The 14,620-nt window shown below is 35.1% G+C and overlaps 1 protein-coding gene across 1 annotated transcript in view; it reads left to right on the top strand.

Moving 5' to 3' along the window:
* The window catches only part of KLHL1 (kelch like family member 1), a 353,403-nt gene that overhangs the window by 200,847 nt on the left and 137,936 nt on the right, over positions 1 to 14,620 (top strand). Inside the window, exon 5 of the mRNA XM_025987262.2 lies at positions 13,631 to 13,843. Coding sequence (XP_025843047.1) covers positions 13,631 to 13,843 — 213 coding nt within the window. The remainder of the gene's footprint in view (positions 1 to 13,630; positions 13,844 to 14,620) is intronic.

Here is a 14,620-nt window from a genome sequence, read left to right as displayed (position 1 = left end):
TAAATAGTGTGTACAGTTGAAAGAAGGGGACAAACAGCCTGGTCAAATGTGCAAGGCAAATGAGAAGTACTGTTTCATAAAATTTCCCAAGTAGAATTAGAACCCTTGGCCAGAGTCTGGTGGCAGGACAGCTTTTACATGCTGTTTTGGCAGCTTCTGATAGAAGTGGCAGTCCACAGGTCCCATTTAGGATGTTGTCTGAATTTCCTTGGACTGTCCTCCATGGATCCCAGCACATTTGCTTGCTCTGGGACAGGAACAATTCATTCTCAATGTTTAGCTGACAAACGTGGCCATCCATTGGATATGTTCCCTTTTTGTGTGTAATGAACTTTCTGGTGAATATCCACATGGTTAACAGAAAGCCTATTGGTTGGTAACAGATCCAATTGTATGGAATTCTCTCATCTCCAGAGAGGAGGTGAGAATGCCTCTTGTATATGCCAGTCTGAGGCTTGTCAGTGACCTTACCATACAACCAGGCTATTAGCCATAGCCCATGATTCAGTGAAATCAACATGGAACATTTGCTGTGTGGCCTGGACAGCCATCTATACCCCATGAAACTCTGCCTGTTGTTCCACATGTCTTTTAATGCACTAATTAAGGGACAGATCTCTCAGGTTGGGTGCAGCCACACATCATTCCATCCCAGTAAAACTTTACTGGAAAGAGAACCAGGCCTGTGCACAGTCCAGGGAGGTCTCTATCTCTAAGTTCCCACTGGGCCAGTGGAGATAGTGGCTTCTCTGTTGATATGCCCAAATGTCAGATGTGGATTCCTGAGACCAACACTTGAAGTTGCAAGACTCTAGTTAGGCCAAGTTTCACCCCGTCCTGTATGTACTATTTCCACTTCACTAGAGGAGATCTCTGAGCTTCCTTTACCAGACAAACTGAGTCCTTTGTTCAGATGTGTGACATTATTGGGATATCTGGTAGTAAAACTACTTCACAGCAATGAGTCATGTGCTCCCAATCTACTGAAGCCCAATAACAGGCCAATAATTGCCCCAAAGGCTTTTTCCCTTTCAGCTAACTCCAGGAGCCTACAGGTTCAAAAGCCTGATAGATGCCAGTAACCTGCTACAGTTTCCAACTGTCAGTAGTCTCCAATTGGCAAACTAAGAGATTGCTGTAACTCAAACAGCAAATGTAGTTTGGTAGTGCCCAGAAGAAGGGTAGACTAAGTGGCTGAGTAGAAAGCCTCTAGAGCATCCTATTGGTTATGGCCCCACTCAAAGGCAGTAGCCTTTCTGGTAACCCAATAGATGGGTACCATCAGAACTACTTTATGGGGATGTGAGAGCCCTAGTAGCCAAATAAGCCCAACAGTTACTGGGATTCTTTTTTAATTTGCCAGAGCAAAAAAGTCAAAAGCTTGGCACTACTCTCCCCTAGAATGACACATCATGCTCTTTCCCAGATTTACCAAGGAATATCACTTGGGTTGTACATCTTTGTAACTAGTTTGTGTTAATGGCCCACTTGTGCTGCCATGTATAAGTCAATACGGCTCCCAGTCCTTCCTGGACAGTGCCCTTGTCTTAGCCCACCAGGAGAACATCATCAACATAGCAGGTTAGTTCTCTCAGTACAAAAATTTCTCCAAATTACGGCCTACGATAATCGACAGATAGTCAAGGAATTTGGGTAGCCTTGTGGAAGGACATTAAAGGTGTTTTGTGATCCATTCCACATAAAGATAAATTGAACTGAATCATCCATGTAGAAAACAATATTGAATAAAGCACTTGCAACATCAGTTGCCACATACCAAGTTCTGTTAGCTTGGGCAATATTAGCCACTATGACAGTTACCATGCTAGGTACTGCTGGTACTAAAGGCAGTATTATAGCACCCAGCTACCTACAAATAAAGGTAAATATTTGGGCTTTGCACATAGGCCACATAGGGGTAATGAGTGAAGAAATAGTCTTACAGAGAACTTCAGTTTTCTAAAGCTTAGTTATAAGGATAGCTACTTCTTTTTCCTCTCTGAACAGCAGATATTGCTTTGGGGAGGCAATGGCACAAGGAACTAGAAATAAGATTAGTTCATAGGCTTCCACATGCCCCACTAAGAGGGCCCATTAGGGATTGGGGGCAGAAGTGAGCAGGAGAACGTGTAGATAATACATCTATACCAACAGTACATTCAATAGTGGTATTCATAACAATAGAAGTTGTAGGGAACCAAAGGGATCTATTCATAGACAAGGCTGAACAAGGACTTCTTGGTGGTGACCTCAGATCTCAAACTGGAGAGCATCATTTGTTTCTCCCATCCTGGTGCCAGGTGTTACAAATATCAAAGCCACCTGTCGTACTGGTAAACAAAGAGCCTGAAAAGTCCATTCTCTCCCATCGCCCCATTAAAACCTGACCTTGACATAGGGCTTCCTCTGAAGAGACAGGGAGCCTTAGCCTAACTCCTAGTCTTATTTAGTTTTGAAAGTCAGCCTAGAGGTCCTTGTAAAAGTTGACAGGGCTCTCTAATTCATCTCCAGACTCATTGGAGGGGGGAGTGGATAGGACTTGTGTCATTCACAGGGGCTATCATGAAGTAGATTCTATTAGGCCACTCAGCTGTGAATTCTTTGATGAGAAGCACTCCAATATCTTCCTTTGAGATCCCGTTATTGAACAATCAGACTCAGAGATCTCTTAGAAAAGTCCCTTACTCAGGTCACCCAAAGGGAGTTTGGAGTTACCACTCTTATGATGTTCTTTCTGCTTTATCAGTCTTGGCTGATTTGTCCTTGACTACTTTTTGCATTCTGAGAAATTTGTCAGTTACCAGTCACAATAGTTACAATTCAATTAATCTGACCTCATGAGGGGGTTTAAATACACTCTTTAATCAAATGGAGTACCATGGACAAATTCTAGAAAACTGAGTCTGGTTAATAATTTTATCACCTGCTCTTCCAACACCATCACTGCAAACCCAAAGGACAACCAAGGGTGGCTGCTATACCCTTTGCAGCAACCTCATCACAGTGAGCTTGCCAAAGCTCAAATAGCCATCAGCTGAGAAAGGAGAAGGTCTCAGGTGTGCATGCTCTCTCATAGCACCTTCTTCCTCCTCCTTAGACAAAATCAAAGCACTCTAGTGAGTGGGGTCGTTAGTGGTACATCCCAACATCCCAAGAGACACCACTCTCCCTCGCTATGTTTAATGAGATTACCTCCTTCATTTTGACAGCAAACTAAGTCTTAAAAGTTTCATGAGCTACCAGATGAAATGATCTTGAAGGGGCTTTCCACACTTTCCACTAACATCATAAGCCTAATTACTTACTGCACTGCCAGAAGTCTGGTGTGCCAGGCACCTGTCTAGGGCTAACTTAGAGCTTTATCTGGTGCAACTCAGCCTGTTTCCATATAGAAACTCTCTGGGATGGCAAAGTATATAGGCTATGTGAGGTATGAACATCTAACTTTTCATGGTAGTACTTGTCTCTTTTACTGCATCTTATTTATAAAATATAATATTCCATGAAATTATGTTTGGCCGCAACTTTCATATTTAATGCAATGTATGTAAATATACATATTGTAATGTAGCTAATGCTTCTTTTATTTGCTGAGAGATAAATTCATGGCGTGAACTAAGTTACTTGGCAAACTGAAGGAAAATTTATTATACATTTATATAACTTGTAAGGGGATCATCCCCTTTATTCCAATTATTTTACATAAAGTCTACTCTTCATTCATTTTCATTTTACAGTTTTCTTGGGAAGAACTTTTATGGCTTGCTTTTGATTTTACTTGATTTTTTGACAATGATTACAGTTATGTCTGGTGTTTAAAAATTTTTAAATAGGTTAAATATAAGAGAATATACTACGCTGTGATTTTTAATGTTGGTTGTAAGCAACTGGTAAATTAGTCCACCCCAGAAGGAAAATAGTCTAAATTATTTTGTTAAGCAATAAATGAATGCAAAATTATAATTAAAATTTTACATGATTCTATAGAGACCATTTAAACCTTAAGATTGCAAAATTGTAATGTATTCTTTTTTGCAGAATGCTAATGCTGTTTTTAACTGCAAACTAATCAATGTGGTTATGTAAGTAATTTCTATACTCACTGTTTCCTTTTTTTCTGCACATACTTTTTACCCCGTCTGGCTATTTTAGATTATGCATATAACAGGCTTTCCTGGTGAATCGCTTATGCTTACAAACATAAGAACAAAAGACTATATAAATACAGGATGACAAAGCAATCCTTTTAGGTCCTGAAAAAAATTATTTTCTGTTACAATAAAGGATAAACTTTCTTTCAATTCTCTATAAGCACAGAATGAGAACTACTGAATACAATATACATTCGTATGCACCAAAGAAGACTCTTCGTTAATTTTCTGCAAGATATCCTCTCAAGGAAGACATAAATATTATCTTGTGTTAAAATTCTGTTTTATTAGGCAAAGTTGTATAGGATTGTTATTTTTATGTTTTTATGATGTATTATATCTCCTTTAAGAAAATGTTTGGGACAGTTGGGTGGCTCAGCGGTTGAGCATCTGCCTTGGGTGTGATCCTGGAGTCCTGGATGGAGTCCCACATTGGGCTCCCTGCATGGAGACTGCTTCTCTCTCTACCTATGTCTCTGCCTCTTCTCTCCGTGTCTATCATTAATAAATAAATAAAATCTTTAAAAAAAAAAGAAAAAAATTATGTGATCAAGTGTCCTGGACACTTTGCTGCAGTGAAAAGAAACAACTCTGAATTTACAGGTATGCTGATTGCCTCCTGATTTAATTGGCAGATACCATTTCTCCCATGGGCTGGCACAAATATGTGCCTCATAAAGATTGTGTGGAGATTATCACGTTCCTCCTAATTTTTCCATCTGCTGCCATTCTCAATGATTTCTATAAGAGATCTACAAGAAACTAGGGAAATACTGATGCAGAGCAATTTAAGAAGGAAGGGGCGGCAGAAAGGTTTGGGTTCAACCAAGGAGGAAATGTACTTAACAGTAAATCATAAAAATCACTATTATGACTAATAATTGACGCATGCATAGTGTTACACAGTTTGTGAAGCATTTAATATGTTTGGAAATGGTTAATTACCTTTCTGTTAAACCCCCCCAAAAAAAGGAAGAACAATTTGGCTGACTGAGCTTCTTTTCTTGATAGAGAAGTCTATAAATGACTTGTACATGTTCTCTTCCTCCTTCTACAAATTAGTAGATGATATATATTGCATATTTATGTTTTTGAACAGTACATTTCCAGTATCAAAAGAAGACCAAATTATTACAAGGGTTAGAGTCCCATGAAAATAATTGTTTAGTTTGCATAACATTGTAAGGTTTAGGAATTATTTCCTTCTTAGCTCAATGTACTCAAAAGCAAATCAGAAAAGATTTACAGACTAGGTGTTGTAAAACCCATTTTCAAAGTTAGGAGATGATATTTTGGAATAAAGAAGTGTCTTTGCCTAGGAAGTCCTGACCAGAGAGTATTTGAATGGTTTGTTTCTCCAGTCCTTCTTAATGAATAATTATTGCTCTTTCCACTATAATTTCTAAATTATCTTACCTCTCTATAGCAACATTTTGTCAGAAAAGACAAAGTTATAATATATGAATCACAGACTCATATATTTTGAGTCATAAGCTCATATATTTTAGGGAAATTAAAATAACAAAATTATATTTTGTCCTATATGATAATCTAGAAAGATGGCCATAAGAAATAAATTCTGATACTGGACACAGTTTTGGAATTGTAACAAAATGCTTCATTTTAACATTGGTACTCTAATATTTTTTTGGGAAAAAAATTGCCACCAATGAAGTAATCACACCTAATAGATGGGAAATAATTAATAAAGAAAACTTGCAACTGTTCACTTTAGTTTGGCAGATTTGGATCTCAATCATTTTCCTGTAGCTAAAGAAAACTCAGAAGAAAGTATATGTATATATATACTAAAACATGTGTGACCATTACAATATACTGTTATATTAAAGAAGGGTCTGATATATAATCCAAATATATAAAGAATTATATTCCAAGTCATCTTATAAGCACTGACAAAACTGACAAAAAAAAAATCTATACACACTGTCAACTCTTTGAACATTTCTTTCATTTGGTTATCTAAATAATAGTAGTTAGATATGTGCGTGTATGTATACATATATATACATGTGATTGAAATTAGATTTTTATCAATGATTGTTTAGTATTTGTTTTCCTGCATTTACTTGGAAAAGGTCCTTGGGAAAGATTAAAAAGTTGTATGCAAATAAACAACACAGAGTCTGTATGAATATTTTTTATTTTTATTTTATTGTTCTCATTGCTGAAGGAATAAAGAGAAGAATGCAGGTATTTCAGGGGAGATTCAGCAAAGATTGTATCTTCCGCTGTAGCATTGTTCTCTGGTTTTGAAGATTAAGATCCTTTAGAAGATTAAAGAACGATAATTCTTTAGCCTTTAAAAAGTATGATAGAAAAGAGAAAAAATATAATCCTCAATGTTTGAATAACTGGTCAATAGAATAAATAACAGATCTGCCTTGGAATTAATGTAAGAAAATTATAAGAAGGAAGATTTTACTTCAAAATAAGGACAATTTTCTGATAGGGCTATTCAACAATGATGTAGGTTTTCTTAATGGAGTAATTCCCATCATTGAAAATACTCACTGTGCGATGGGCAGCCCGGGTGGCTCCGTGGTTTAGCGCCACTTTCAGCCCAGGGCCTGATCCTGGAGACCTGGAATTGAGTCCCATGTCAGCCTTCTCGCTCTGTGTCTGTGTCTGTGTCTGTGTCTGTCTGTCTGTCTCTTATGAATAAATAAATAAAATCTTAAAAAAAAATACTCACTGGGTGAGCAGAGCACAGAGAAGTACATGGAGTGTACATTAAGTGTCTTTAAAGATAGTTTCCAATTTGAGATTACATGAGGTCATAGAAATTCCCATTTGTAATCCTGGTAGATAATGATATGAGAATCAGACCATATGCTATCAATATTTCTTTGATGCTCTGTAAATCTATGATTGCATGAAAAACATTTCCTTGTCTTGGAAATTGCTATTCCAGAATGGAAAGTTGTGTGTCTCCTAACTGAAACTCCTCCTTGACCTTCCTTATTCCACTTTCATTCTTATACCTTTGACTCCATTAAATCCCCCATTTTTTTCCTTCTCATTAGAAAATATGTTTCTTAGGAGCCAGAACTTTCCCTTTTTTAGTCTCAGTGGTTTTAGTATTATAAATATACTAGGCAGAAAAAAAAAAAACTCGATAATGACTTATGGACCAAATAATCAGTAAAGAAAATAAGGAAGTTAAAGAAATGTAAATGTAGGCAATACATTTAACAATAGCAGACTAAAGTGAAGGGTAGGCTCAGATGCCTAATAGTAATGGCTAATGCTTCTCTAATGCTTGCTCAGTGTCAGATACTTGATTGAGAACAGTAAATTTAATTTAATCTTCACACTTAATCCTCACAACAGTGCTTTACAATGGATACTATTTTTAACCCATTTACAGACAAAAAAAAAAAAAAACTTTTTAATCACACACCAGTGGATAGCAGGGTTGGGATCTAAATCCTGACCAACTGTCCAAGTCAGTGTTAATATGTTGACTCTCCATAATCACCATGACACATCATGGAACTCAGATATATCAAGAAAAAGGTGGAAACAGGTTCAGTGAACACTTAAGAATCAGTGCATACATATTGCACAGATCAAAGTAAGACAGTAAGTCTAAATTAGATGAACAAAGGAGAACCAGAAGGGGAACCTAATAAAGTATAAAATACTTTAAATAAATAAAATAAAGTCCAGGTAATGAAATAGGACAAAAGACTAAATCCCCAGACCTACCTTGACTGTGTATCCAGCCTTCGCATTCTTATCTGTAAAATAACAAGTTGTGACTATCTCTTAATGAGTCTCTGTTGAGACTCATTAAGTCTGAGATAGTATTCAAGAGTTGAGGCAGCAACTTTAACACAAGTATTAAAAATAAAAAATTCAGAGAAGGCAAATAAACAAAAGCCCAGGAAAATTGGTTTTAACCTGAAAGGGTTAGTCCTGACATGAATATATCAGTATAGCAACTTTAAAGTAGCTGATACAAGAAGGTTTGATAACTGGAATAAATGTCTCTCCCCAACTTGCTCGTTTAGAAAATTTAAATACTAGAGGCATAGAAAGATAGATAGATGGTAGATAGATAGAGGGATGATAGACAGATGATAGATAGATAGATAGATCTGGATACTAATAGGAGATCACTTTTTCCTGTCCCTCACACTCCTTTGGATCATTAGAAACCTAATATTTCTCAAAGGCACGATTCCATAAAATAAAGAGCCTAGCAATTATAATGTAAAAGACTGGGAATAATTATCATACTTTCTTAAGTTTATGTGAGAGTCTTTAACATAATTTTTTTTTTTACTTTCTTTTATGATATTTATTTCCCTAAGGCTGCCATAACAATGTATTAAAAGCTGGATAACTTAAAACAACAGAAAATTTCTCTTATAGTTCAGGCTAAAAATCTGAAATCAAGATGTCAGCAGAGCCATGCTCTCTCTGGAGTTTCTAGGGAAAAATTCTTCCTTGCCTTTTCCAACTTTTGGTGGTTCCTAGCAATCCTTGGCATTCCTTAACTTTTTTGGCAGCATGACTTTTATCTTACCTTCATGTGGCCTTCTTCCTTCTGTGTCACCCCTGTCTTCACATAGTGTTCTCATCACTGTAGGCCTGTTTCTGTCATTTACCACACCAGTAATTGGATGAGGGCCCACTCTAATCCAGGATGGCCTTAATTTAGCTTAACTAATTACATCTGCAATGACCCTATTTTCAAATAAGGCCACATTATCGGGTTCCAAGTGAATATGAAGTTTTGGTATACACTACTCAATCCGGTACATGATGTAACTTCTGCTTTGGAAGTCAAGATATGTATTTTTCAACTTTGTCCCTGACAATAGTAGAATCATGCATATATCAGAAACTCTCAAAAATTTCCTTGCAAAGGATGCAAGGAATTATAATTTTAGAACTCAGACGTTAGACCCAAAATTTACATTTTCATTCTTATATAATAAACCTTAACCAGAGGATGTAGCCAATTCTCAGCCTCAAATTTTCATTTTTCCATTTATTTGGTAGTGTGAGCCTCCTAAGAATTCCTCTTTCTAACCAATAACTTTTTAGATGGGCAATTAAATGAATTCCATAGGCTCCAGTGATTTGGAATCAAGCCAGAGATTCTGTGGTGATCTGGAGGATTAACCTTCCCAACATAATGTTGGAAGCAGTGATTAGGAGCTTCTTCTAACTGACTTCTGGTCACAAAGTGCAAGATGGTGAAATAGTTTTAACCCAGTTGACATTCATAACAGAGCAGTATCTTTGAGTTAACCATAATAGTGTATAATGCATTGTATTTGTAGTAGCTGTTAATGAAGTAAACAACGTTAAAATTTATGTTAAAGTTATTTGAACATTAATAAAATATTTTACTACAATTTAATACCCAGATTTTAAACTAAATTGATAACTAAAATATGATAATTGAATGCACTTCCTTATATTCCACTTAACATAATATTATCATTAATTGTTAGCTTTTAAAATGATGTAGAAAAATAAACTTCTGGGGATCCCTGGGTGGCTCAGTGATTTAGTGCCTGCCTTGGGCTCAGGGCATGATCCTGGAGTCTCAGGATCGAGTGCCACATCAGGCTCCTTGCATGGAGCCTACTTTTACCTCTGCTTGTGTCCCTGCCTCTCTTTCTCTCTGTATCTCTCATGAATAAATAAATAAAATCAAAATAAATAAATAAATAAATAAACTTCCACTGGAATTTCAAATTGAATAATTACTACTTATTAATATATTGCCAATAATAAGATAAGAGAAAAACAATAATATAATTAAGGGAGAGAAGAAAATTAATATTAGAAAATGTTTATGTCAAATTCAGGAAATAGCTAAATAAAAATGGTAAGAAAATTCTGTTTAGAATAAAACAAAATTGTGAATTTTTTGTAGCTACCAAAATTATTTTAAAGTATTATGAAATAGAAAAAATAGACAGTAGAATTTAGCCTTGTAACTAATAAAAATTATTTGTGTCTTATGTAGTGGCAACTTAAGTTTGATGCTAAAATCTTTCTTTATAATAAATATTTCAATCTATGTATAAAAATATATGTATACATATATTCCCATTTAATGGAGAGACTGTCAAAGTTTTAGAATAAATTTATTCCATTATATGGTCTAAATTATCCTTTCAGTATTATTTCTCACAATTTCTCTGTGCTCATTCTTAATCAAATTGACATTCCAAATATGGCACTTTATACTATATTACCTGCTATTATGCCTTTGTTTATATACTTTCCCCTAGCCATAACACTATATCTATCCATTTTCCATTTTCTAATTTACTCTCCTACCTAATGTTCTAGGTCCATTTGAAAACCCTGTTTTTCTGAGTTGACAAGGCATTTTCTAAGCACTGCACATTTTATAGGTGTCCCATGTGTGGTAAGCTTTTTGATGCAAATCCATTTTGTTCTTGCTGCAATTATCCAGGACCATATGTTAAGTGTTCAGTAAATCTATATAGAATGAATTATTGAATAAATTTAAAGTTATTGTACAAAAGGTAAACAGGCCAAAGAATTTTGATGCCTCTCACTACTTGATCTTCTCACACAAGGAGTTACCAGGTTACCACAAGCAGTGTTAAGGAAAGTAGTGTGAATTTACATTTTTCTTTAGTGAATATAACATAATGAAATTAAAACAATCAAGTTCCAGAAAATAGATTGCAAAAAAGTTACCAGGTTACCACAAGCAGTGTTAAGGAAAGTAGTGTGAATTTACATTTTTCTTTAGTGAATATAACATAATGAAATTAAAACAATCAAGTTCCAGAAAATAGATTGCAAAAAACAGGAAAATATCAGGCAAGATATCATGAAAAGGAGACTTGATGGAGAAAACAAGAGCAAAGAGAACTTTAGAACTCTAAAATACATAAAGAAAAAATAATAAACAATATAATATATGGGACAGTATGAAAAATCCAATAATCTGTTATTAGCTCCTAATGTCCAGTTTATTTATAGCAGTTTTTACAAACCACATAGCTAATTCCCCAAAATGTAGTATGGCTTGCAAAGATATAAAATTAAAAGAATATGCTCTAAAAAAGATGTAGGGATAAAAGAAAAAAATCTGTGCTAGGGGTATTAAATGAAACTATCATTGGAGCTGTCTAAAAAAGAAATCAAACTATAAAGGACTATTACCTTCTTAACAGATAGATTTCAATTTAACTCTAAGTTTTCTTGAAGCCAAATAAAAAGAGAAATCCGATCAATTTCATAATTTACAACATCCATGATAAAAGCAAACCAATTTACTCAGGAGAAGTGCAATTATTCTCGCTACTAAAACCTGCAAGAAATTTCTCCCAAGGGTCATCATAAAGAGGCTGCTGTAAAATATAACAAAATATGCCTTAAACAATATATTTGATAGACACCAAAAGAGTTTCACAGACCTGCTTTTTTATAGTACCCCATACTATATACTGATGGTTTAGCTATACAATTCTGTGTGTAGTTTAATAGGGGCATAGATTTTTCAGTAACTGGAAAAATAGATGGACAAGAAATATTTCAAAGATTCTCCAAAAACATCTTTATCTTACCATAGTTCTTTAGAGAAACTTGGTGGCACTACATCTCAGAACACTCAATTGGTTAATTCAGTAAATAGATATTGGATACCTATAATTTACATAGAATTTGTGTTAGGCACAGAGGGAACACAGGGAACAAAATTTTCTAGGACATCAGCTATTCTGTGATGTCCATCAAATATGGCATATGACCTGAACAAAAGTAAAAGCTGAGATTCTTTTGTGACAGCTGAAGGCACTTCAAGCCTTGGATTCAGTTCCAAGGATAACACTCAAAAGGTGGATCAAGTTTCTTTTAGAAAAGAAGTTGGGTCTTCTCTGACATACAGAGTAATGGGCATTTGCTGAGCCTTCTATTCAGCTTTAGTGTAGTCATAATGCCTTTGTGGGAAAATATCTAGTTGAACCTGTTTCAGGTTTTTTTTTTTTTCCTACAATATGCATGTTTTGAGATTTCTACCACAACAGTGGCTTTTAAACTATGATCTGAAAAACCTTAATTATATCTTCCTTGGACTTGAGACATGGGGATTGGTGGAACAATAGAGGCAGCCAGTCAGATCTCTGTCTTCTCTAACCATATATCAGCCAACAAACCCTCTCTGCTAGAATATCAGAAGGGTTTTGGCAAGTCATTTTTAAAGTGTATTTGAAAAACGCTGCACCACTCTGTTGTACTATTTCCAAAATTTTATTTGTCTCCACAAATATTACCAACACATCCAATTCAATAAATATGTACTGTTCACCCGTAATGTTCCAGGATCTAGATATGCCATGTTAAGGTGTCTGTTCCAAGGAGCTTAAAGTTTGAGTTAAAACCCCTAAGGGCACTGAAGATTAGGCCACAGTTTGGTAACTGCTATCTCGGGGATATAAATACCACCCACTGAGCACGCATGGTGAATGGGGTAGCCAGATTCCATTCGAGTGAACAGAGGACTTGAGAAACCCGTATATCACAAATTGCTTTTGAGTTGAGTCTTTAAAAATGTCAGAAATTAGGAAAAAGTGGATATAAGTCATTTTAAGCAATAGATGAGTGAGAGGGGACATGTCTGACAGGATGGCAAATGGAAAGATTAAGTAACTGTGACTAGAACACAAGTAAGGTTAAGAAATAAAGTCTTAGACTCAGGAAGACGTCAGATCATAAAGAAGTAGTGTACTTCACCAAGAGATTTGAACCAAAAGACAAAGGAGACCAAACCAAAGCAAGCCGTGATATTTATGTGGTAGAACAATTATTCTAGCATTATTATAGAGGATACAGTAAAGAGGCTAAGAATAGAGTCAGGCTGGGTAATTAGAAGGTTATGGCAGCAATCTGGAAGAAAATAAATGGGAATCTAAATTAAGCCAGAGAAATTGTCATGAGAGGAGGAAGTTTTGAGAGATAATAAAAGGGTGGAACATATGTGCTTTTGTGACTTCTATAGCCTATCTGTCCTGTTTTTCCCTTCTAAATAAATAGTGATGCATCTTATAGTGTTACTTATCTCTATGTAATTTCGTTCCCACTTTCTGATTCATGTATATGTAGTCAAGCTTTAAAAAATTTGAAATGCTATTCTTTTTATGTTCACCAAACCTTACATAGCAGTCCACTTGAAACTTGAACATTTAATCACTTAGTACACTCTGCCTGCATAACAAAGCTCAACATTATAATCCTCCAGTTATTACAAGATCTGTGCTGTCTCTGATACATTTACACTTCAATTACAATTACAATGCTTTCATTTTAACAGCTTCTAGTTTCTGAAGGATTAAGTCTCAAGGATTATGTTATAATGAGAACAAAGGTTATTGACGACTTCTCATTTCATTCTGAGATGCTTTCCCAGCTAAATCAAAGTGAAGCCAAATTTATTCCAAGATGTTTTCTCCCTGCAGGAAAACATAATGGAAGTTATGAGAAATCAAGAGTTTTTACTGCTTCCAGCTGAGGAGCTCCATAAACTCCTGGCCAGTGATGATGTAAATGTTCCTGACGAAGAAACTATCTTCCATGCATTAATGATGTGGGTCAAGTATGACATGCAGAGGAGATGCAATGATTTGAGTATGCTTCTTGCCTTTATAAGACTGCCGCTGCTTCCACCACAGGTAATTGTATGAGATGCTGTATTAATAGTTATTATGTTCTAAAAAGCCCTATATTAAAAGTAACATCAAAATGTAAATTAAACAATAATAATAATTCAAAATAAAAAATAATACCCATTAAGCATTTGGTAAAATAGTAATGTTCAATTTTTATGTTTTATCGTATACACACACACACGCACTTGAAGGCAGAAAGTCCAACCACTTCCCAAACTAAGTTTTATGCCTCACTGTTACCATTTGTTTACAATTGTTTAATTATTTAAGAAAAAGTAACATCACAACCCACTTATTATTACTATTCACATTTTTTTTTAGTTTTAATCAAATACTCTTTTTAGGAATATGTGGTGATGGAAAATGATGAGTAATGGCTCTGATTCCCATCTCTGCCACATATTGATTCATGCTCATATGACTATGAGAACGTCACTTAATTTCTCTGAGATCCAACTTCTTCACCTATAAAATAAAATTGTACTACCACAAAGGTTTTGTGAGAATAAAATTAGACAGCACTTGTAAAGTACTTAATCTAAATACAGTATCTAGAAGATTTTTAAATGTTGCAATTAATTCCCTGCTTCCCTATTTTGAATATCTATCTATCATCTATCATCTATCTATCTATCTATCATCTATCTATCTATCTATCTATCTTCTTATCTATCCTAAGATGCAATAATGTGATCATTCTCTGATGAAAATACATTCTTGGGGTATATTCATAGAGTTTTGAAATCTTATAAATAAGTAAGACATATTACTTAATGTTAC

Source organism: Vulpes vulpes, chromosome 6 (assembly GCF_048418805.1).
Source record: "Vulpes vulpes isolate BD-2025 chromosome 6, VulVul3, whole genome shotgun sequence".
In the NCBI taxonomy this organism is placed as follows: domain Eukaryota; kingdom Metazoa; phylum Chordata; class Mammalia; order Carnivora; family Canidae; genus Vulpes; species Vulpes vulpes.
The sequence above is the reverse complement of the archived record's forward strand: the minus strand, read 5'-3'. Positions and strand labels throughout refer to the sequence as shown.